The following is a 22,353-nucleotide window of genomic DNA, read 5'->3' on the forward strand; positions in this document are numbered from 1 at the left end:
ATTCAAATCCTACATTTTAGATGAAGGGTACAATTTCAAGGTCAACGAAGTATCGATGACGTTTCCTAACGTATGACGTCACAATGGTAAGCCTCTATGTGCATGACAGCTGATTCCCATGAAATCCAAACCAAAAGTTGATCCAATTTTGATGTTACTCTCATTTAAATATGATAATTAATTTAGTCTATATTCCACAATCGTGTTATGTACAGGTATTATTTAAGGAACTCGAATCTCACCACAGAGTATAAAACTTCTAGGATTCACGTATCAAAATGGCGTCTCATAAGTCACTTGTCGAGTGACCTACCAAGTGAGTTTCGATTTTGTTCAGAATATTTGAACACATTAGGAATGAAACGCCTAGAATGTTTTAGTCATCGACATAGTTTTTTTTTTTATTTGTTCTAATGGACTTTTTCGTATCTCGACGACGTACGTTAGTTTGTGCAAAAGTTTAATTACTTTTAATTTGGCTCACTTTGAAGAATAACATTATTATAGTACGACACAACTTAGTAAAAAAAACCGATCACATCCGAATTGAGTACGCTATCCCAAATTATCAATGTTTATTTCTCATGCGAATATGATCTTAACACAAAAATAATAGCTTGTGATATCATACGACGTAATATAGTCGTCAATTTGATACGTCGGTTTATATGCACTCGCTGTCTCGGGTTGAGCTGACGCGAGAATCTATAGGGACGAATAGCGTCGAATGGCGCGATAGGAAGCTGTTTCTATTAGTCGTGTAAATCGGCACTAATCGGTTTTATTGAATTTGCCAATGCTATGCTAAGTTGTGTCATTCTAAACCGGATTCTAAAAAAAATTGCATCCATAGACAACGGAAGTCAGTACAGTCAACAATAAATTCTCGTTTGTTCCGAATTCGAAATTCGAATTTAATTTTGTTTTTAGGATAAAATCTAATGTTCGTGTCCCATCGTCAGGAGTACTGGTAACATTGCACCAATCGCTAATATAATAACTTCGCAGAGTTGCAGTCCACCGAAGCCTTTCTTAGTGGGGACGCCATCTTGGATGGGTAACAGTGTATGTGTGTGTGAATGGGGATGTGTGAGTTCGGGCAACACGTGGACTGTGGCTACGTACAAAAACGTCCCCGCCGAAAACAGCATCGCAATACCTGAAATAAAGATTATCTATTAATCTATTAATATATATGGTATCATTATTTTTGACGACCTCTGTGATCGAGTAGTATGTACTACGGTTTCCATAGGTACCGGTGAGGTGCCGGGTCGATGTAGGAAAAGTACATTAGTTTTCTATGCTGTCTTGGGTCTGAGTTTTTGGTACCGTCGTTACTTCTGATCTTCCACAACACAAGTGCTTTAGCTACTTACATTGGAATCAGAGTAATGTGATGTTATGTCCAATATTTATTAGGGATCGTAGGTTTAAGCCATCTTAAAGTCAGACGTTCAAATAAGAAAATAATCGTATAAACTCTTATAGAGCTTCTATTGTGTGTGTTCAAACACCTAAGTATTCGGACGCCAGATCAACAGTTTTACGGGCTGTCCTAGTATCTCTTTGTCCTTTGTGTTACACTGGCTCACTCAGCCTTCAAACTAGGATCTCAACAATATAGTTTTGAGATTTGGGGATAAAATATATCATAAGTGGGTTACTCAAGAACAACAGCCTTTAAATTTCCCACTACTGGGCTAAACCTCCTCTCTCTTTGAGGAGAGGGTTTGGAACATATTCCACCACGCTGTTCCAATGCATGTTGGTGGAATGCACATGTGGCAGAATTTCTATGAAACTAAACACATGAGTTTCCTCACGATGTTTTCCTTCACCGACGAGCACGAGATGAATTATAAACACAAATTAAGCACATATATGTAATGGAGCTTGCTTGGGTTTGAACCCGATATCATCGGTTAAGATGCACGCGTTCTCACCACTTTGCCACCTCTGTGGGTTACTCATATGGACATAAAGTCCCAAAAAATTAAAGGGAACAGTCTGATTTTATTTATGGTGACCACCAGCTGCCATAGTCACTGGTTGTCAAACTTACCAGTCGCGTTGAAGTCGCTAAGCGTCTGCTTGCTTTCGTTGCCGATGCCGAAGTAAGTCAGGACTGCGAGCAACGGCGCTGCACATGAGAAGATCAGGAGGTGTTTCCTTATGCGGTTCCTGAACGAAACGGGAAATATATTCAAATAAATAAAAAAATCGTCTACAACTTAAGGCTTGTTCTTTTATGGTATAGGTTGGCGGACGAACATATGGCCATCCTGAAGGTCACTAACCGGCAGGAAACACCAACAAACTCTTTTTCAACATTTAAACCTTTCTATAACGCCTACCTGAAAAACCTACTATAACCTATACAACGAAGAACGTTCTATTATATACAACAACAACAGCCTGTAAATTCCCACTGCTGGGCCAAAGGCCTCCTCTCCCTTTGAGGAGAAGGTTTGGAACATATGTTCCAAACTGTTCCAATGCGGGTTGGTGGAATTCACATGTGGCAGAATTTCTATGAAATTTATCACATGCAGTTTTCCTCACGATGTTTTCCTTCACCGCTGAGCACGAGTTGAATTATAAAGAAAAATTAAGCACATGAATCAGCGGTGCTTGCCTGGGTTTGAACCCGCAATCATTGGTTAAGATGCACGCGTTCTAACCACTGGGCCATCTCGACTCGTTCTATAATATTACATAATAATATTATTAAGAAGAAAAAAAAATGTTTGTTTGTTCGTAACTAATGATCCAATTAATCCTTATGCTTGTAGTAATAATTGACGACCTCTGTGGTCGAGTAGTGTATACACCGGTTTTCATGGGTACGCCACTCCGAGGCCCTGGGTTCGATTCGACGATGTAGAAAAAGTTCATTACTTTTCTATGTCGTCTTGGGTCTGGGTGTTTGTGGTGCGTTACTTCTGACTTTCCACAACACAAGTGCTTTAGCTGCTTACATTGGGATCAGAGTAATGTATGTGATGTTGTCCTATATTTATATAAAATATGGCTCATTTTATCTTTACCCGGAACACAAAAATACTGAGCGGTATAATATTTTAGCGGGCGGTAACGACACAGACAGGCTTGGAGGACTTCGGTGGTACCCTAATGGAATAAAGTCTATCTTACCTTTCCAAGCCAGCGTGCAACAGGAAAGTGACGAGGCCGAAGGCTGCGGGCGCTTTGTGGAGCATTATCGCGAGGAAGACTATCAGCTCGACATCCGCGTGGGATGTGGTAGCGGCTGCACCTAAGGCTACACCATCGGCTAAAAATAACGGACCTCTTTTAGAAAAACCACTTAAAATTGACCTAGTTCATGATGAACAGATAATAAAACATCTTCTTTCGCATGTTAGTGATGTTCTTATCGGAACTTTGTATTTAAAATTTTAACATTAACAAGTCTGTAAATTTCCCATTGCTGGGCTAACGCATCCTCTCCCATTGAGGAGAAGTTTTGTAGTGTATTCCATCACTCCTTGCATATGTGGCAGAATACCGTTGAGACCCATACAGGTTTCCTAACGATGTTTTCCTCCACCACCGAGCACGGGGTGAATTATAAACACAAATTAAGCACATGGTAATTCAGCGGTGCTAGATTTGAACCCGCAATCATCGGTTAAGATGCATACGTTCTAATCACTGGGTTTTATCGACTATCAGACAATTTTTATTATAATTTATCCCATACGTTATCAAATCCATTAGTACGTAACGGAGCCCTGTGTTAGCGATGGATCTATTACTTAGAGAAGAACCTTTTTGCTCAAATGTGCGAAGCCGGGGCGAGTCGATAGTCAGTACTAAATTAAACGTCAACTCATTAAGTCTAGTGAATTACAACACGAGAAGCAATAACGCACTGGGCTATAAAATTAATGTACTTACGTATTATATACTTAAGTGGAATTGTTTTTAATTATCATATAATATAGCAGAGCTATTGGCCAATATCACAGAATGTGTGAATCTAAGTTTTATTTGTTGAAACTCGTACTTTCATTGGAATGGACTCTACTATGGATGAATTTTATTGTAGCCTAAGTTACTCCTTATTATATCAGTTATCTGCCAGTGAAAGTCCCGTCAAAATCGGTCCAGCCGTTCCAGAGATTAGGCGGATTTTTTTTATGGTTTCCGTTGACGGGCGAGCATATGGGCCACCTGATGGTAAGTGGTCACCATCGCCCATAGACAATGACGCTGTAAGAAATATTAACTATTCCTTAAATCGTCAATGTACAAATCTTGGAACTAAGATATTACGTCCCTTGTACCTATAGGTACACTGACTCACTCACCCTTCAAACTGGCACATAACAATACTGAGTAGGTACTGCTGTTTGGCGGTAGAATAACTGATGAGTGGGTGGTACCCACCCAGACGGGCTTGCACAAAGCCCTACCACCAGGAAAAAAAGACAGACAGACAAAAAATGTTATTTTGGTATATGTACCGTGTGTATATGCATTGAGTAAAGGAGGGCTATTTTAATATTACAAACAGAGACTCCAATTTTATTATACGTATAGATATGTCCATTTCATCGGTTTGATATGTGACCTTTGACACTGCAAGTAACATCTTAATATTTTAGAATACCACCAGCTCAGCCAAACTCACCAGCTGCGTGTACCACCAGACCAACGGTAGCGGTGATATTCTTCTCCGTGGGATTACTTGTCTCGTTATACTTTGAAGACATTTGATCAACTATTAACATGAAGACGAAACCTGAAATTAAAAAAAAAGTAAAGTAACAGCCTGTAAATTTCCCACTGCTGGGCTAAGACCTCCTCTCCCCTTAAGGAGAAGGTTTGAAACATATTCTGCCACGCTGTTCCAATGCGGGTTGGTGGAATACACATGTGGCAGAAATTCTATGAAATTAGACACATGCAGGTTTCCTCACGATGTTTTCCTTCACCGCTGAGCACGAGATGAATTATAAATACAAATTAAGCACATGAATATTCATTGGTGATTGCCTGGGTTTGAACCCGAATTAATCGGTTAAGATGCACGCGTTCTAAACCACTGGGCCATCTCGGCCCGAACTGATACAAATAATTGGAAAGTTACATCATTACACAGTATAAAACAAACTCGCTTACCGCTGTCTGTCCCTATGTATGCTTAGATCTTTGAAACTACGCAACGGATTTCGATGCGGTTTTATTTTAATAGATAGAGTGATTCGAGAGGAAAGTTTTTGTATATAATACATGGACAATATAGTAAAGAAACGCTGATAATTTTAAGTGTCAAATGTGATGTCGTAAATAAACAAATTCTGTAGGACATTTTGAATCAGCATTGCAGCCGGGACGGGTCGCTCGTTTCTTAATATATATATTTTTACGTAGACTGTGTAACATTAACTCTTGCTTAGATGTTTGTTGCTTCTTTCTTTGTCAATAATCTCTTTTTATATATATTTTTTTATAAATATGAGACAACATCACATACATTACTCTGATCACAATGTGAGTAGCTAAAGCACTTGTGTTATGGAAAATCAGAAGTAACGACGGACCGCAAACACCCAATGTAATGTAATATAATGTAATGTCAGAGTAATGTATGTGATGTGATATATATACGTACCCAAAACTAGTGATATTCCAATAACTGAATGCAGGTCATCCTGCCGGCTTGGTTCCGGCGTGTAATCTTTGGTTACGAGTACAGTGCGCTCCGCGAACAGGGCTCGTACCCCCTCTGGGATTATCACGGCCAGCGCTGTGCCGACAAGCAGACCAGCTCCAAAAACTGTCACTTTGAGCAATTTATCCTGTGAAAAGAAGAAATCACTACATAGTATAAAACAAAGTCGCTCTCTCTGTCCCTATATGTGCCTATATGTCCCTATGTATGCTTATATCTTTAAAAATACGCAATGGATTTTGATGGTTTTTTTTTTAATAGATAGATTGATTCGAGAGGAAGGTTTTTATATATAATACATGGACAATATATCACAGAAACAATGATAAAAATGTGATATAGTAAATAAACAGATTTTGTACATATTTTCAGCTTTGCACCCGAGTGAATCCGGGGCGGGTCGCTAGTTACTACATATTTGTTTTTGGTAATCCCATTTCATGCATCAAGCATCGACCCAGAAGCGTCAATATCATGAAATTAGCTCCAAATATTCATATTATATATAGTTATCCCTGTCTGTTTTTGACGATGGCGTATGTACTGTTAGATGTACTAATAGAATAAAAACAAAAAGATCTAAAACATATATACTATCTAACTAGTTTGTTCTATATATAAAATAAAAGAAAATGGCGGAGGCCTTCAAAAATTGGCGGGAATTGTTAATGTATGACAGATTATTACGACAATTGTATCTGTTCGTTTGGAAATTATTCAAAATTGTAAGAACAGATAATGTATGTTTAAATAACGTTAAATATATTATTTATATCGTTAACCTTGGCATAAAATCTACTAAAATATTGTCAAATAATTGACAATCTTATAGATAAACGTTACTGTCGCTCTTCAGTTGTTTAATAATTCTACGAAAGTAACCAGTTTGAACCAGCTTGAACCAGTTCCGTTTCGATCGGAGTTATCGCAAAAAGAAATTGCATAATATCGTAACTATTATAAGTAGTATTGCCCAGACTCAAATCAGCAGAGGTTTATTTTTCGTATCATTACAATTAGTAGAATTGACCCCCTTATGTTTTTATTGGTTTTCTTATGTCATATAAGTAGGAGGATGGGTAAATGGGATACCTGATGGTGAATATACACCATCTAAGTGGAACCCACTAAGTATTGTTATATTTTAATTTACACAAGTTATCTTAGTACCATAGGTTAATGAAGTCAATTGATTCTTATTTAAAAATTTTCTTGATACTTATAGTTGTGTTAGTACATAGATTATCATCAAACAGCCAATATGTAAGAATGCAAATCACTTAAAAAAAATTATATCAGCTACATAGTCAGGTTTCAAAGGCGATATCTACAAATTTAAGATTAAAATAAATTACAAATACCTTATGAAGCAATATTCTTTACAAATATATTGCATTGCTATGCAATAATTTCATAATACTTTATCATAGAAATTATTGTGTAATCTGTGCACAGACTAAATATAATACAAAAATTTTATCAGAGACAATTTTTTATTTTTCTATATTGTGAGATATGTCTATTTAAAATCTTTGGTTTTTACACTGCTATAATTGTAAAGCCTAACAATAAATCTATAGCATTACAAATTTAAAATGTCAGTAATCCTAATACATCTATTAAAGAAAAACCCATCATCCTATGAGATTCAAATTGATTAAGTAACAAACCTCGTACAATACACATACACACAAAGTTGCCCGTCCTGTTTTATTAACATAAAGTTGAAATTATAAAAATCTTTCAAGCAGTCCTAACATTACAGACAATCTATTTAATTTCAACAGTCTCGGTAAATGTTGCCTTATTTTAATATTAAAGTAAGGATTTACATTTTTATAATTATAGATAATTAATCGATTAAAATTAACAGCTAATGAATATCCGACCACAGGGCAAAGATCTTTTGTCTTAAGGATGTACACACTAAAGTAACCTTACTGATGGTTACTGACAGACTTTCACCAAACAAATGTAAGCTGTATTCCTTCACTGTTAAGCATGTGACAAATTATATACATATAAATATATATATATATATATATATATATATATATATATATATATATATATATATATATATATATATATATATATATTCATTTGACATATGTCTCAATATTCCAACAGCAAATCTTTGTCTTACTAGTCATTGCTCTTGTGTTAGCTCGATTTTTATGATTTAACATTGGTCATCAGATATTACACATAAAAAAGTATTCTATGTCCTTCGTTGGGGTTTAAGGTTGCTTCATAACAAAATTCACCCAATGTGGTCCAGTGCTTTGGTTGTGAAACAGCATCAGACATAAATACATAGATCCACTTTTGCATTTATATTACAATAGATAATCAGTGTAAATAATAATTCTACAACAGGATGGAAGTTATCAATAGGCCACATCCACAATGTTGGTTTCTCTTTAAACATTGTAATGACTACATAAATAATTATATTAATATGTAATCACATTATTCATTAAATGTTAAAAGCAATATGTATAAATATAATAAATATATGGTGTTATAATGAATATGCAACGATTGAGAACGATTAAATGTTTAGATTTAAATTGGAAGTAAAGAAACATTGAAATAATAGTGTATTATAATAACCATCTGTTGATATTTTTAATGTTGTTGTTTTTCAATAAAACGTACTTTCAAGTGCTTGGGATAATATTTAAACGCTCACCTCTGACATGCTTACGTTGAGGGGTATACTCCCTGCAACATAAGACCCAACTAGCATCACTAAAGCTAGTAAGATCAAAACCCAAGTTCCATCCATGGTTGTATATTTAGTATTTTTTTAAATAAACGAAACAACACTAATATATCTTCGTATGCTTGAAGCAATTAATAAACGAACGCTCTATTTACAGTTCATGATTTTTTAAAGGGAAATTTGGTATTTTAAATATATTTTAAGTTAAAAATATTGTATAGAAAGTCTACAACAAATTTGTTACAATTTTGACAACACGACACATCAAATGATTATGACAACTTGACAGTAAACTTTTTAATTTCTTTCTATTTATGTAGACAACGAGATCGACCGTGTCTACCGACAGATAATGTCATAACGATTGCTACATAATATTATATAGATTAGCATACAGCAGGAAAATTGTTTTGTTAATAATTTAACATTATTTACACAAAAAAATAATCTTAATGTGTTCAGTCATATTTTATTAATTTGTGAATTACTCGTATCTTATTGATTTTACACCGTCACGATAGTTTTTAGATTTTTTATACCTCCACAACTTTTTGCTGTACAATTTCATGATTCATTATGATAAGTGGTTTAGACATAAAACACATATACGTAGTATAGGTTTAGATATGCAAAAAAGTAAACAAACTCCTTTCCAAATCCATTCAGTTAGCATTTGGTAAGTTACACCAATATAAAGTGGAAAGTTTTCAAAGAGGATGATTCAATTAATTCTAATTGTAGGATTAATTTGTGTAAACCCCCCACTCAGTTTTAGAAGTGGGGTTCTTCTTGGCATTTCGTCCCACCTACCGCCAAGATCTGCCTACCAATTAAGCCTCAACTTAATCAACTTTATATCTTATATTTTCTTTAGCCTCATCCTGTGTAAGTCCATTGGCTTCGTGTTGTACGACATTCAAGCATCACTTCCTTCAGATACTTTCTTCTGACATAATCCTTAGGTCGACGTGTGACATGAACATATCAATTCAGACGAGTGTCTTGGAGCTTTAAAATTATTTTTATTTAAATATATTTGATTCGATCAAAGCCATACCTACAACGATTCCTAACGCCGAATATGCAAAAAATAAAATTGTTGTATATACATATTACGAATGGTTTGGTAACTAGACGAAACTCGAATATAACACAACATTAATTCGAGTTGAATGTTTGTATTGTATTAAAACAGCAAAATATATTGTTATAAATTAACTTATAATACATTATGCATTTCTGCGATAATTTTACTTATAATAAGTAATAATCCGATTGGTTTTTTGACATTACACATAATCACTGCTAAAAAGATATATTTCGTGAAGTTTTTTACATAATTTTTACATAAGATACATGTCAACTGTATATGACAGTTTTGCTTATCCCATTATATAATGTATATAAAAAAAATCTGTTTTCGAAAGCAGCAACACTAAATAAAGGAAATGTCAACGTCAATTGTCTATGATATCTCGTTTTGGCGCACGCGGAAGTGGCTCTAATCAATTTCCTTTTCCTAAAAATTTTCAAATAATATTTATGTTAACTTTATAAACAAGTTATCCGGCTGCATAATTGTTTTTTTTTTATCCTGTAATCATAATACATAACGATTGTAACGCTAGTATATGTATTAACAGTGAATCAGTGGGCGAAGCGAATTTTGTTTGTTGTCTAAAATGGAAGTTACAGATATTAATGATTTGTTAAATGTGCGAGCTATTAAGATGGAAAATAGTGAAAATGGCTTTACAGAGGACACGGAATGCGTCGAGACGTCTGATCCTCTATCAGTGATACCTCAGTACGTCACAGAATCTGATTTGGGTAAGCTATAAACCTGATATTCGTAACGCAACAAAACAATTATATACTATTGAACATTGCTTCGATATTTATCATTAATAATACACAAACTTATTTGAAATATAAATATTACATTCTTCATCTATAGAATTAAGTCTAAATGTTAAATTATATACAAAAACTTATGAACATATTTTAATATTTACATTCAACTTATCACAACATATGTTAAATTCAACAAGTAAGGTTCTGTAAGTTATGTTTATTTATATGATAATTTAATTGTTTAACTTTCTTTTTTATTACTTAAATGAGAAGTGTAATAAACTCTTGCATTGAAATTTCATTGTTTATCGTTTTATGTTAAAAGTTTTAACTAGTTCATTATTTAGTTTTATTTACTTAACACATTGTTATATACACTGGTTTGTTATACAAACAAGATGACTAGACCTAGTTTAAATTTAGGGAACAGTTTTGTTTTTAATTTTGTTCATGTCAGCAGAGAGTGCGAACATAATAAAATATTTGACATGAATTTTTAATAACTTTTAGAATGATTCGTTTTCCTTATATTGTATATCTGAGGTTTATAATACCTAAATAAACTAGCATTCTCAATGATAATTGTGGGGATTAGTGAAGTCTAAATCAAAAATCAAAATCAAAATAAACTTTATTCAAGTTAGCTTTTACAAGCACTTTTGAATCGTCATTTAACAATTAAGTCACGCTAACAACAGTTTGGAAAGTAGTTTCTACCGAGAAGAACTGGCAAGAAACTCATTAGTTACACTTTTTTAACATTTAAAAAATACAAAGTCATGTTAGTTAATACAATTATTTAAATTAATATACCTTGCTTGGAAGTAAACAGGTCTAAAAAAATAGAGTGGAAATCAAGTATAAAAATCATGCTTATCCCTCAAAATGGTTTTTTTCCACATTCCCAACAATCAGAATAATAATAATAATGAGATTTATACTCAGTCATTTACTTATAAAAAAGTTACATATACTTTTTGTTTTTATTTTAAGTTGATATAGTATGTGTAAGTTATATGTCGAAATTTGATTGATTTATATTTTTCCATATATTTTTTTACCTTGAAAGTGTTGCCATATCATTAGTTTTCCAAATTAATGAAATAATATTTACCTTTATAACAGGCCTCATGCAAACCGGCACGGAGATTCTTGAAGGACCACTGACTGTTTTCACGGACACACATGATGATGAAGACACAATGCAGAGCACGGACTCAAGTGGTATGCTGTTTTAATTATATTCAAATGGTATTACATCAAGAGAAACAAACAGATGTGTTTTTGATAATATTATATATCAAAATCTTTTCTTGTACATACTGCATGCAAATGCAAGCGGTAACCGCGACTATGAATGTGTTTGAATTTATCAAAAAGTCATTGTTGTTTCTTAAGTTACTTCTTTTCATATCAGCTATCTATCAGTGAAAGTCCCATCAAAATCGGTTCAGCCGATCCAGAGATTATCCAAAAACGAAAATCTAAATAAATGTTACTTCGGTATATTTGCCGTGTGTACATACATATGCATTAGGTAAAAAGCGGCTATTTTATTATTAAAAACGGACACTCTAAATTTATTATACGTATAGATTTATTAATATTTTATGATATAATTAAGCAGACGGGCCAATGAGCCATTTGATTTTCGGCCGAGTCGATGTAGAAAAAGTTCATTATTTTCTATGTTGTCTTGGGTCACTTTTGCGGTATCCTGAGAATCCCTCCTAGATGTTGGAGGCTCGCAGACGGCCGACCGTCAGGGCGTCACGGTAGCATGCGTAAGCGATCCCGTGGCGTCCGCCGAAAGACGGAGAGGGTACCGCTGGTTTTTTAGTGGGTAAACCCGGCGAACCTTATCGCACTCGGTGTCCAGGGAACCGGGGAGTCCCACACCCCACTTTTCATCACGGGGGGGAAGCGCGTAATGCGTTTTCCCAGCGAGAAAAAAAAAGTAGACGCACACAAGTAAATTCGTGTGACCTTGAAGTATAAGACGTAACCGTTACGCACACATACATAATAACGTTGACAAGTTAGTTAGCTTTTACTTTTTTTACCCCTCACCACTTTCCATCACGTGGGGGAAGCGCGTGAAGCGTTTTACAAGCGAAAAATAAGGTGACTTTTGCGGTGCCGTCGTTACTTCTGATTCCACAACACAAGTGCTTTAGCTACTTACATCAGGATCAGAGTAATGTGATGTCCAATGTTTATTATTTAATAAATGTAAATGTTTCAGAAGAGCTGATAGAAGTAGTTCAACTAATGGATATAAGGACAAGGCTGTCCCGTTTGAAGTCGATGCTGGAGAGACGCCTCAACACGGATCTATCTGACTACACGTTCTGGCTTCAAGATGCTAAAATGGTAAAAAAATGGCCCAAATTGACTCATTGTTACTAGAACTATAGAGCGAGATGGAACAGTGGTTAGAACGCGTGCATCTTAACCGATGATTGCGGGTTCAAAACCGGTTATTAATTTAAATAATTGTATTAATAAACATGACTTTGTATTTTCTAAATGTTGAAAAAGAGTAACTACTGAGTTTCTTGCCGGTTCTTCTCGGTAGAATCTACTTTCCGAACCGGTGGTAGCTTCGCATAATTGTTAAATGACGATTCAAAAGTGCTTGTAAAAGCCTACTTGAATAAAGTTCATTTTGATTTTGATTTTTTTTTAGTTAAACACCACTGAATATTCATGTGCTTAATTTGTGTTTATCTTGTGCTCGGTGTAGGGAAACATCGTGAGGAAACCTGCATGTGTCTAATTTCATAGACATAAAATTCTGCCACATGTGCCGCTAACCCACATTGGAAATTTAGAAGCTATGTTTGTTGTTCTTGTTACTAGAACTTATAATGTAGATTCCTTGTTCCTCCGAGGTCTTGGATTCGAAATTTGGAGTCATTTTGCTCCAAAATTTGTAACAGTTCAGAATTTGCTATGATATCTGTTTTAACACAATGTGAAATAATTATAAACTTTAGTTTCATACAACAACAACAACAGCCAGTAAATTCCCACTGCTGGGCTAAAGGCCTCCTCTCCCTTTAAGGAGAAGGTTTGGAACATATTCCACCACGCTGTTCCAATGCGGTTTTGTGGAATACACATGTGGCAGAATTTATATGAAATTTGTCACATGCAGGTTTCCTCACGATGTTTTCCTTCACCGCTGAGCACGAGATGAATTATAAAGACAAATTAAGCACATGAATCAGTGCTTGCCTGGGTTTGAACCCGCAATCATCGGTTAAGATGAACGCGTTCTAACCACTGGGCCATATCTACTTGCCCGGCTGGCTCAGTCGGTAGAGCATGATACTCTTAGTTTCATATTCCATGGTAAATACCATCTTTAATCCACAATTTATATTTTGTATTTTTGACCCAATCTTTAAAATTTGCGTTATGTAATACTTGAATGCATCCCTTAAGACAAATCTATTATTATTATTTATTTTAATATAAAACTTTTACTTTCTTTCAGCTAGAAAACCATAAAACTCTAGTTGAGCAATGTATACGGGGCTCCGGTGTCGTCCAAGTTAATATACAAATCCGGTCCTTCCAGAAGAAAATCAATATAATGGATGTGCTCAAGCCTGATGAGGAGCTATTGCAGCTGCCCCAAGACGACGAGTGTAAGTGTCTAACAGCTGGAAATGTCCCACTGCTGGACCAAGACCTGCTTTTGAGAATGATCACAGATATTTTTAACTTTGCCGTTTCAAATATAAATAAATAAATATAAATAAATAATAAATTCAAATACAAGATTTTATAGACGATAAAAAAGCGTGGAGTTAATAACTGTTGACTTCCAAGCAGGATACATTAGGTACAAATACTAATTTTATTTCTTTATTTCTTTCTTTCTTTCTTTCTTTCTTTCTTTCTTTCTTTCTTTGAAACACCATCGGCATATTCATAAAAACACTTATGTGATAAAAGTACACGGACCAGTGCAGTGTGCTACACCACTACCGGCATTTACAACACTGTTGAATTAAATAAAAAGTAATAAACTCTTAAATAATATTAAAAACTTAAGCTAGAACAAACATAGGTTTAAGGCCATACAAATACGATACAGGCAGTACAAACAAAATAAATAATTATAAGCCTATAATATATAATTGTATTTAATTAATATGACCTACCACCGGTTTGGAATACAGATACTACCGAGAAGAACCGGCAAGAAACTCACTAGTTAGTATTTGTCGAAATTTAAAAATACAGTCATGTTAGTTAATTATAATTATATATGTATGTAATTTATGATGATGCATCGTTACAGATATGGAGGAGCTGGTCCCCCAAGCCCCGGAGCCTCAGCCGGAAGTAGAGCAACCCCACGCAGCCGCCGTTAAATGGGTGGTGGATGCCAACTTCCGCACTGACCACAGCCGAGCCAGGATACCGGATGATCCAGCGGAGTGGTGAGCCAGAATAAATGTTATCGATTTTGGTTTCTATTTCTTGACTGATTTCGGACTCGACTGTTATTATCAAGGGTGGTTACTAACTTTTTTTATATTTTTTTTATGGTATAGTTTGGCGGATGAACATATGCCCATATTTTCATCCGATTGCATGTTGCAAGATTGTTCGAAAACTGACTGGTGACGTTATAAGTATATCAGGCAGATGTCCTTCCTTTTTTTTTTTCTTTTTTTTTATGTTATAGGTTGGCAGACAAGCATATGGGCCACCTGATGGTAAGTGGTCATCATCACGCATAGACAATGACGCTGTAAGAATTATTAACTATTCCTTACATCGTCAATGCGCCACCAACCTTGGTAGCTAAGATGTTAAGTCCCTTGTGCCTGTCGTTACACTGGCTCACTCATTAGTAACTCTTCTCAAACGTTTAATATAAAAAAATATGTTAGTCAACCGTTTCTATTGTGAAATTCCACAGAGATTTTTAACTTTGCCCTTTCATAAATCATATTAAAAAAATATAGTACGACACAACTTAGATGTCGTATCGGCAAAATTCGTAAAACCGATCACATCCGAATTGAGTACGCTAATCCAAATTATCAATATTTATTTCTCACGCGAATATGATCTCTACACAAACGTAATAACTTGTAATATCATATGACCTAATATATTCGTAAATTTGACGCGTCGATTTACATGCACTTGCTTTCTCTGACGAATGGCGTCGCTGGGCGCGATAGGGAGCTATTTCTATTGGTTGTGTAAGTCGGCAGTAATCGGTTTTATTTTCATTCCATTGCATTTTCCGATGCTACATCTAATTTGTGTCGTACTATACTTTGGTAAAGATGGTGTATTTTATTATGCAGAGTGCAGACGATAAAAGGCAGGATATATCAAATACATATGACGACCTCCGTGGTCGAGTGGTGTGTACACCGGTTTTCATGGGTACGCCACTCCGAGGTACCGGGTTCGATTCCCGGCCGAGTCAATGTAGTTTATCATTAGTTTTCTATGTCTGGCACATTGACGATATAAGGAATTGTAATATTTCTCACAGCGTCATTGTCTATGGGTGACCACTTACCATCAGGTGGCCCATATGCTCGTTTCTATTGTTGTTTTAGAATTGTGTGAAATGACCTTAATACCTACAACCAGGTCGGTGCAACATGTGAAGCTCTGGATCCAGTGGGCAGTCCGGCAGTTCAACCTCCGAGGAGTACGCTTGTCTGATTGGGCGATACCCGGACCGGAACTATGTAGTCTGTCGAATTTGCATTTCAAGTAAGTGTGTTTTTCAGTCGAGATGGCCCAGTGGTTAGAACGCGTGTTTAACCGATGATTGCGGGTTCAAATACTGGCAAGCATCGCCGATTCATGTGCTTAATTTGGCTTTATAATTCATCTCGTGTAGGTGAAGGAAAACATCGTGAGGAAACCTGCATGTGACAAATTTCGTAGAAATTCTGCCACATGTGTATTCCACCCGCATTGGAACATCGTGCTGGAATATTTTCCAAACCCTCTCCTTAACGGAAGAGTAGGCCTTATCCCAGCAGTGGGAAATTTACAGGCTGTTACTTTACTTTACTTTTATTAGTTGTCAAATATATAACTATGATATTTGTTTGGTAATAATTAATTAAAATTAATTATCATCAAACAAATGTCGGAATTTAATACAGATATAAGATAAACGTAAAGAAATATTGTTATATTGGCTCCTAGGTCGAATGGAGTGAAATAAATGAATATTAGTTTGGCTCACACATTGAATAAAGAGATAATGAAAAGTTCATACTTTAAACACACATGATTAAAAATTTCAAGTTATTTTGGCTCATACCCGGTATACATAACTAGTGCCCCGGCTTCGCACGGTTGCTATAAGTATCACTAAATATACTGCAGAATGTCTTACGACGTTATTTTTCAGTTTTTCAGCCATACTCTACTATATTGTCCATGTATTATGTATAAAAACCTTCCTCTTAAATCACTATATCTCTTAAAGAAAACCGCATCAAAATCCGTTGCGTAATTTCAAAGATCTAAGTATACATAGGGACTGACAGCGGTAAGCGACTGAATGTTGTCATAAATTTTCGCGATTATTACACATTTAAATAAAACTAATTATAACGGATGAATCGCGTATATTAATTATTTTTAAACATCCCGACGTTTCGAGCACTTTGCAGTGTTCGTGGTCACGGGTAGACTAAGATGACATTTGTCTATTTGAAGTACAAAGGAAATATTAACAACTACCGCCAACGATTTCTCAATTGATATCTTGAGTAACGTTGTATGCTATGTAATGATAATGATATTGTTTGCAGAGAGAAAGTGCCTTCAGACCCAGGGGACTTATTCTGGACACACTTCGAGTTACTGAGGAAATGTAAATTTATAGGTAAGTTTATATTTTCGATTTACGATTTGATATGAAAAAACATTGAATTTTTAACCGACTTGAAAGTTATCGAAGGTAATCAGTTTTATAATATGTCATCACATCAAATATAAACAAGAAAGATAATAAATAAATATAATATAAATATTGGACAACATCACATCCATTACTGTGATCCCAATGTAAGTAGCTAAAGCACTTGTGTTAGGGAAAATTAGAAGTAACGACAGTACCACAAACACCTAGACCCAAGACAACATAGAAAACTAATAAATTTTCTACATCGACTAGGCCGGAAATCGAACCCGGTACTCACATACACACCACTCGACTACGAAGGTCGTCCGTAGTCGAGTGGTGCAATAGTGTGTATAAAAGTTTAATTTGTTAAAAACATATTTCTTAAAGTAGCTTTATTTTTTGCTAGATGTATTGTAATGTTTTCTTGTCTGACACAAAAAAAAAACAGGTGTATTGATGATGACCTCCTCTCTTTTGAAGTCGGTTAAAAATATTGATTAATAAGAAACTCAGAAGTTATTCTTTTCCTTTCCTATCGTTACGTCACAACGCGAATAACTTACGATTCCGCTCTCGTGGAGACCAGTACCTCCATCCTAGGAACTGTCATTCGCTTCGTTGCCAACTATGATACAGTGTGATACTGAATTAGTGTATTAAGTACTTTAAACGTAGAGTAAACGTGTTCCTGTATTCACGGTTTCCTCTTTGGAGTAAGGATAAGCTTATAACGCCAAGTTTCCGAGGTATCCATTTCTATAATAAAATTCCACAGACATTTTTAACTTTGCCGTCTCGTAAATTTAAATCGTTTATAAAAAATACATTGGTGAAAAAGGCGTATCATTCGATACAAGATTTTGTAGATGATAAAAAAGCGTGGAATTAATACCTGTTGACTTCCAGGCAGGATATATTAATTTAATAATTGTATTAACTTAAAAATCAACTAACATGACTGTATTTTTTTAAATGTTGAAAAAGAGTAACTACTGAATTTCTTGCCGGTTCTTCTCGGTAGAATCTACTTTCCGAACCGGTGGTAGCTTCACTTAATTGTAAAATGACGATTCAAAAGTGCTTATAAAAGCCTACTTGAATAAAGTTTATTTTGATTTTGATTTTGATTTATAATACTTTGTTTACAGCGGTTGTGCAAAATGACGAACAAACATCAGTTAAGGACGTGCTGGAAATGCCACAGTCTGCTATCAAGAAGAAGCCGAAACAGGTGATCTCATATATATATGCTGCCCGTTACTCGCGGCTTTGCATACATGTATATTACCTGTAATTTTGATCCTATTTCACCCCCTCAGGGATAGAATTTCTAAAATTCCTTCTTTAGTGGGTGTTTAATCAATATTACTCATCAAATTTCAAGGCTCTAAAACAACAATAAAACGATGAAATTATATATATTATTGAGGCCTTTTTTTTAAAACAGACAGCAAAAGTCATACTAAAATAATATGTAATTGTTTTGATGACGGTACCAAATAATTGATATACATTTGTAATTGTTTTGTCAACAGTTGATAATTCGACCGTCAGATGAGGACATATGCCCGTACGTCACGTCCAGGAACGGCAACAATGGTCAGATACAGCTATGGCAGTTCCTTTTGGAGCTGCTGACCAGCGCTGAATACTTCGATGTCATAAGATGGCATGGTGGGTTATACTGTTAAAAAAATCAAAATATACTTTATTCGAGGCTTTTACGAGCACTTTTGAATCGTCATTTAACAATTAAGTAAAGCTACGACCGGTTCGGAATGTAGATTCTGCCTAGAAGAACTTGTAGGAAAGACGGCAGTTACTCTTTTTCAACAGTTAAAAATTTAAAGTAAAAAAGAATCAGTGGCCCAGTGGTTAGAACGCGTTCATTTTAACCCATGATTTCTGGTTCACACCCAGGCAAGCACCACTATATATGTGCTTAATTTGTGTTTATAATTCATCTCGTGCTCGGCGGTGTCTAAATCTTAATAATGGCATGTAACACTATTTCTTATTTTAAATATTATTGAGCTGTCATTATAAAACAATTGGACTATAGCGTGGGGCATTCTAGCAAAAGATAGAGACATTGAAGCATCATTGTAAAACGATAATATTATTTTGGCCATCCCAAACTACTGAAATTACAATAGTAAAGTAAAGTAACAGCCCGTAAATTACCCACTGCTGGGCTAAGGCCTAATCCCCCATTAAGGAGAGGATGTTCCAATGCGGGTTGGTGGAATACACATGTGGCAGAATTTCTATGAAATTTGTCACATGCAGGTTTCCTCACGATGTTTTCCCTCACTGAGCACGAGATGAATTATAAACACAAATTACGCACATGAATCAGCGGTGCTTGCCTGGGTTTGAACCCGCGCGTTCTAACCACTGGGCCATCTCTGCTCTCTGATATAAAATATATGTATATATATACAAATAATAGATAATCACTTTAGTTGATACTGTCATTGCGTGGCTACAAGGGAGACATCTGAAAATCAGCAGAGTGATAAAAATCCCTCATAGCCTGAGCTGTCTCCTTTTGACTGCACACAAGTTTTATATTCATTACATATATATATATATATATATATTTTTTTTCATTTTTTTATTTTTTATTTTATGGTATAGGTTGGCAGACGAGCATATGGGCCACGTGATGGTAAGTGGTCACCATAAGTCATAACCCATAGACAATGACGCTGTAAGAAATATTAACTATTCCTTACATCGTCAATGTGCCACCAACCTTGGGGACTAAGATGTTATGTCCCTTGTGCCTGTAGTTACACTGGCTCACTCACCCTTCAAACCGGAACACAACAATACTGAGTACTGTTATTTGGCGGTAGAATAACTGATGAGTGGGTGGTACCTACCCAGACGGGCTTGCACAAAGCCCTACCACCAAGAAATTTCGTTATTATTATATCTTTCTTTGTTTATGTTTTTTTTTTATATCAATTTTTTCTTTATATGTGTGTATGTCAATAAATGTTTTTTTTATTTCTTCTTTCTTCTTTCAAATGATGACACTATCAGGTACGGAGGGTGAATTCAAGTTGCTGGAGCCTGAACGAGTGGCGCGGCTGTGGGGCAAGCGGAAGCACAAACCGGCCATGAACTACGAGAAGCTGTCGCGAGCGCTGCGATACTACTACGACGGCGACATGATCGCCAAGGTCGCCGGCAAGAGGTACCACCAAATCAAATCAAATCAAAATATACATTATACAAGCACTTTTGAAACGTCATTTAACAATTAAATGAAGCTCCGTAGAGTAGTAGTAGAGTCGAGATAGCACCGCTGATTCATGTGCTTAATTTGTGTTTATAATTCATCTCGTGCTCAGTGAAGGAAAAAATTGGGAGGAAACCTGCATGTGACAAATTTCATAGAAATTCTGCAAAATGTGTATTCCACCAACGCATTGGAACAGCGTGGTGGAATATGTTCCAAAACTTCTCCTCAAAGGGAGAGGAGGCCTTTAGCACAGCAGTGGGAATTTACAGGCTGTTTTGCACATTGTAATATAATTGAAGGGGTGCCGTTGGTTATAGTTGGCAAAAAATATTTTTTTATTTAAAAATATTAATTTTCTTCGAGGCAAACTAAAAATTCGATAGAGCTGGACAAGGTTTTTTTACAATAAACAAATCCTCGAAAGAAATTACTCCGCAAGTCAGTTAAATAACCCTTCAACATTACAAGTAGATTTACAAAAAAGACAAATCTATGTTATAAATTAATTTATTCACAAGAATGACAGATGACATCCGATAACCTATGTTAGAAATTTAAAATTATTTTGTCGAAATTATTTAAAAATCGATGAAACATGTAACGTGCGCCACAATTACGTTACAACATATACCAAGGAATATTATAGAATACCGGTGAAAGCATTTTTATGTATGCAAAATTGGCATACATACATACGGAGTCGGATTTAAAGGTCTGGAGGCCCCGGGGCGACAAAGCAGTGAGGGCCCTAGACTAACAGAATACGTGAACACCCTAATAATTATATTATTATGAATTAATAAGTTTTTTATATTTCAATCAGTAAGCTATGATTTATTTACTTGTATCGGTAACTTTTAAAATATTAAGTATAATTTGACTAAGTATATCTCGGTATTTGTTAGCTCGCTGAAAACTGACGTGGCCCCCTCATGTGGAGGCCCCAGGGCCGTTTCCCCCGTTGCCCTCCCCTAAATACGGCCCTGCATACATACAAATGTATGGAGGGGGGGGGGGGTGACCACTCTACATTTAAGTATAAATTTGATGTTCCAGGTTTGTCTATAAGTTCGTATGCGATCTTAGACAGCTGCTTGGCTACGGAGCTGGAGAGCTGGCAGAGCTGGTCAAAGAGGTGTACGACGCGAAGCTGACGGAAGATAATGCCGCTATGACATAGATATATAATATATCTATCAGAGAGCCAGTTGTGGGTTCGAATACAGACAAGCAGTTATAGTACGACACGACTCAGATGTAGCGTCGGCAAAATTCGTACCGATCACATGCGAATTAAGTACGCTATCCCCAATTATCAATATTTATTTCTCATGTGAATATGATCTTTACACGAACGTAATAAATTGTAATATCATCTGACGTAATATATTCGTCGATTTACACGCACTCGCTGTCTCGGGTCGAACTGACGCGAGAATCTATAGCGACGATTAGCGTCGAATGGCGCGATAGGGAGCTGTTTCTATTGGTTGTGTGAATCGGCAGTAATCGGTTTTACGAATTTTGCCGATGCTACATAAGTTGTGTCGTACTTTTGTTTTGTCATTATACGCTTGAAGGAAAACATCGTGAAGGTATGTGATATGATTGTCCAGAGTCCGAAAAGTGTGGACATAATTGCCCAGCTGTGGGACATATACTTTTATATATACTATATTTTCTCAGATGAAGTCATTAGGAAAATTTAATTGATGTACATAGAGTTCCTTCGCATTTAAATTATTAATATATTAAATTAAAGATATATTTGCATGATGAGATGACGCTTCTATAATGTCTTAACTGAATCTACTAAACCGTTATATACAAAACTTATACGAAAAGATAGGGCGACTTTCGAAGGTTTAAGTATATATTTATTTTATATAAGTAATATTTATAAC

At 35.5% G+C, this 22,353-nt stretch overlaps 2 protein-coding genes across 2 annotated transcripts; one reads left to right on the forward strand and one right to left on the reverse strand.

The window, feature by feature from the left end:
* Positions 1-823: 823 nt before the first annotated feature.
* On the reverse strand, positions 824-8,732 carry LOC124541900 (zinc transporter ZIP9). Its single transcript, XM_047119822.1, has 6 exons — positions 8,397-8,732; positions 5,642-5,828; positions 4,658-4,768; positions 3,157-3,295; positions 2,066-2,184; positions 824-1,159 (listed from the first exon to the last, which is right to left on the reverse strand). Exons 1-6 carry the CDS (start codon positions 8,490-8,492, stop codon positions 939-941), a joined length of 873 nt encoding a protein of 290 aa, XP_046975778.1. The 5' UTR covers positions 8,493-8,732; the 3' UTR covers positions 824-938.
* A 1,138-nt stretch (positions 8,733-9,870) lies between these two features.
* LOC124541906 (DNA-binding protein Ets97D) lies at positions 9,871-21,707 on the forward strand. Its single transcript, XM_047119827.1, has 11 exons — positions 9,871-10,259; positions 11,409-11,507; positions 12,529-12,656; positions 13,786-13,939; positions 14,599-14,740; positions 15,918-16,043; positions 17,102-17,175; positions 18,345-18,427; positions 18,732-18,870; positions 20,248-20,401; positions 21,506-21,707. Exons 1-11 carry the CDS (start codon positions 10,112-10,114, stop codon positions 21,627-21,629), a joined length of 1,371 nt encoding a protein of 456 aa, XP_046975783.1. The 5' UTR covers positions 9,871-10,111; the 3' UTR covers positions 21,630-21,707.
* Positions 21,708-22,353: the final 646 nt, after the last annotated feature.

The sequence above is a fragment of the Vanessa cardui genome, chromosome 29 (genome assembly GCF_905220365.1).
Source record: "Vanessa cardui chromosome 29, ilVanCard2.1, whole genome shotgun sequence".
Taxonomy (NCBI): domain Eukaryota; kingdom Metazoa; phylum Arthropoda; class Insecta; order Lepidoptera; family Nymphalidae; genus Vanessa; species Vanessa cardui.

Excerpts from the sequence above, each read along its gene's own strand:
- LOC124541906 (XM_047119827.1), top strand. The coding sequence starts at position 10,112 with ATGGAAGTTACAGATATTAATGATTTGTTAAATGTGCGAGCTATTAAG. Across the intron at positions 10,260-11,408 it reads CGTCACAGAATCTGATTTGG|GCCTCATGCAAACCGGCACG; the intron begins GTAAGCTATAAA and ends CCTTTATAACAG. Across the intron at positions 12,657-13,785 it reads GGCTTCAAGATGCTAAAATG|CTAGAAAACCATAAAACTCT; the intron begins GTAAAAAAATGG and ends ACTTTCTTTCAG.
- LOC124541900 (XM_047119822.1), bottom strand. The coding sequence starts at position 8,492 with ATGGATGGAACTTGGGTTTTGATCTTACTAGCTTTAGTGATGCTAGTT. Across the intron at positions 5,829-8,396 it reads TCAACGTAAGCATGTCAGAG|GATAAATTGCTCAAAGTGAC; the intron begins GTGAGCGTTTAA and ends TTCTTTTCACAG. Across the intron at positions 4,769-5,641 it reads TGGAATATCACTAGTTTTGG|GTTTCGTCTTCATGTTAATA; the intron begins GTACGTATATAT and ends TTTTAATTTCAG.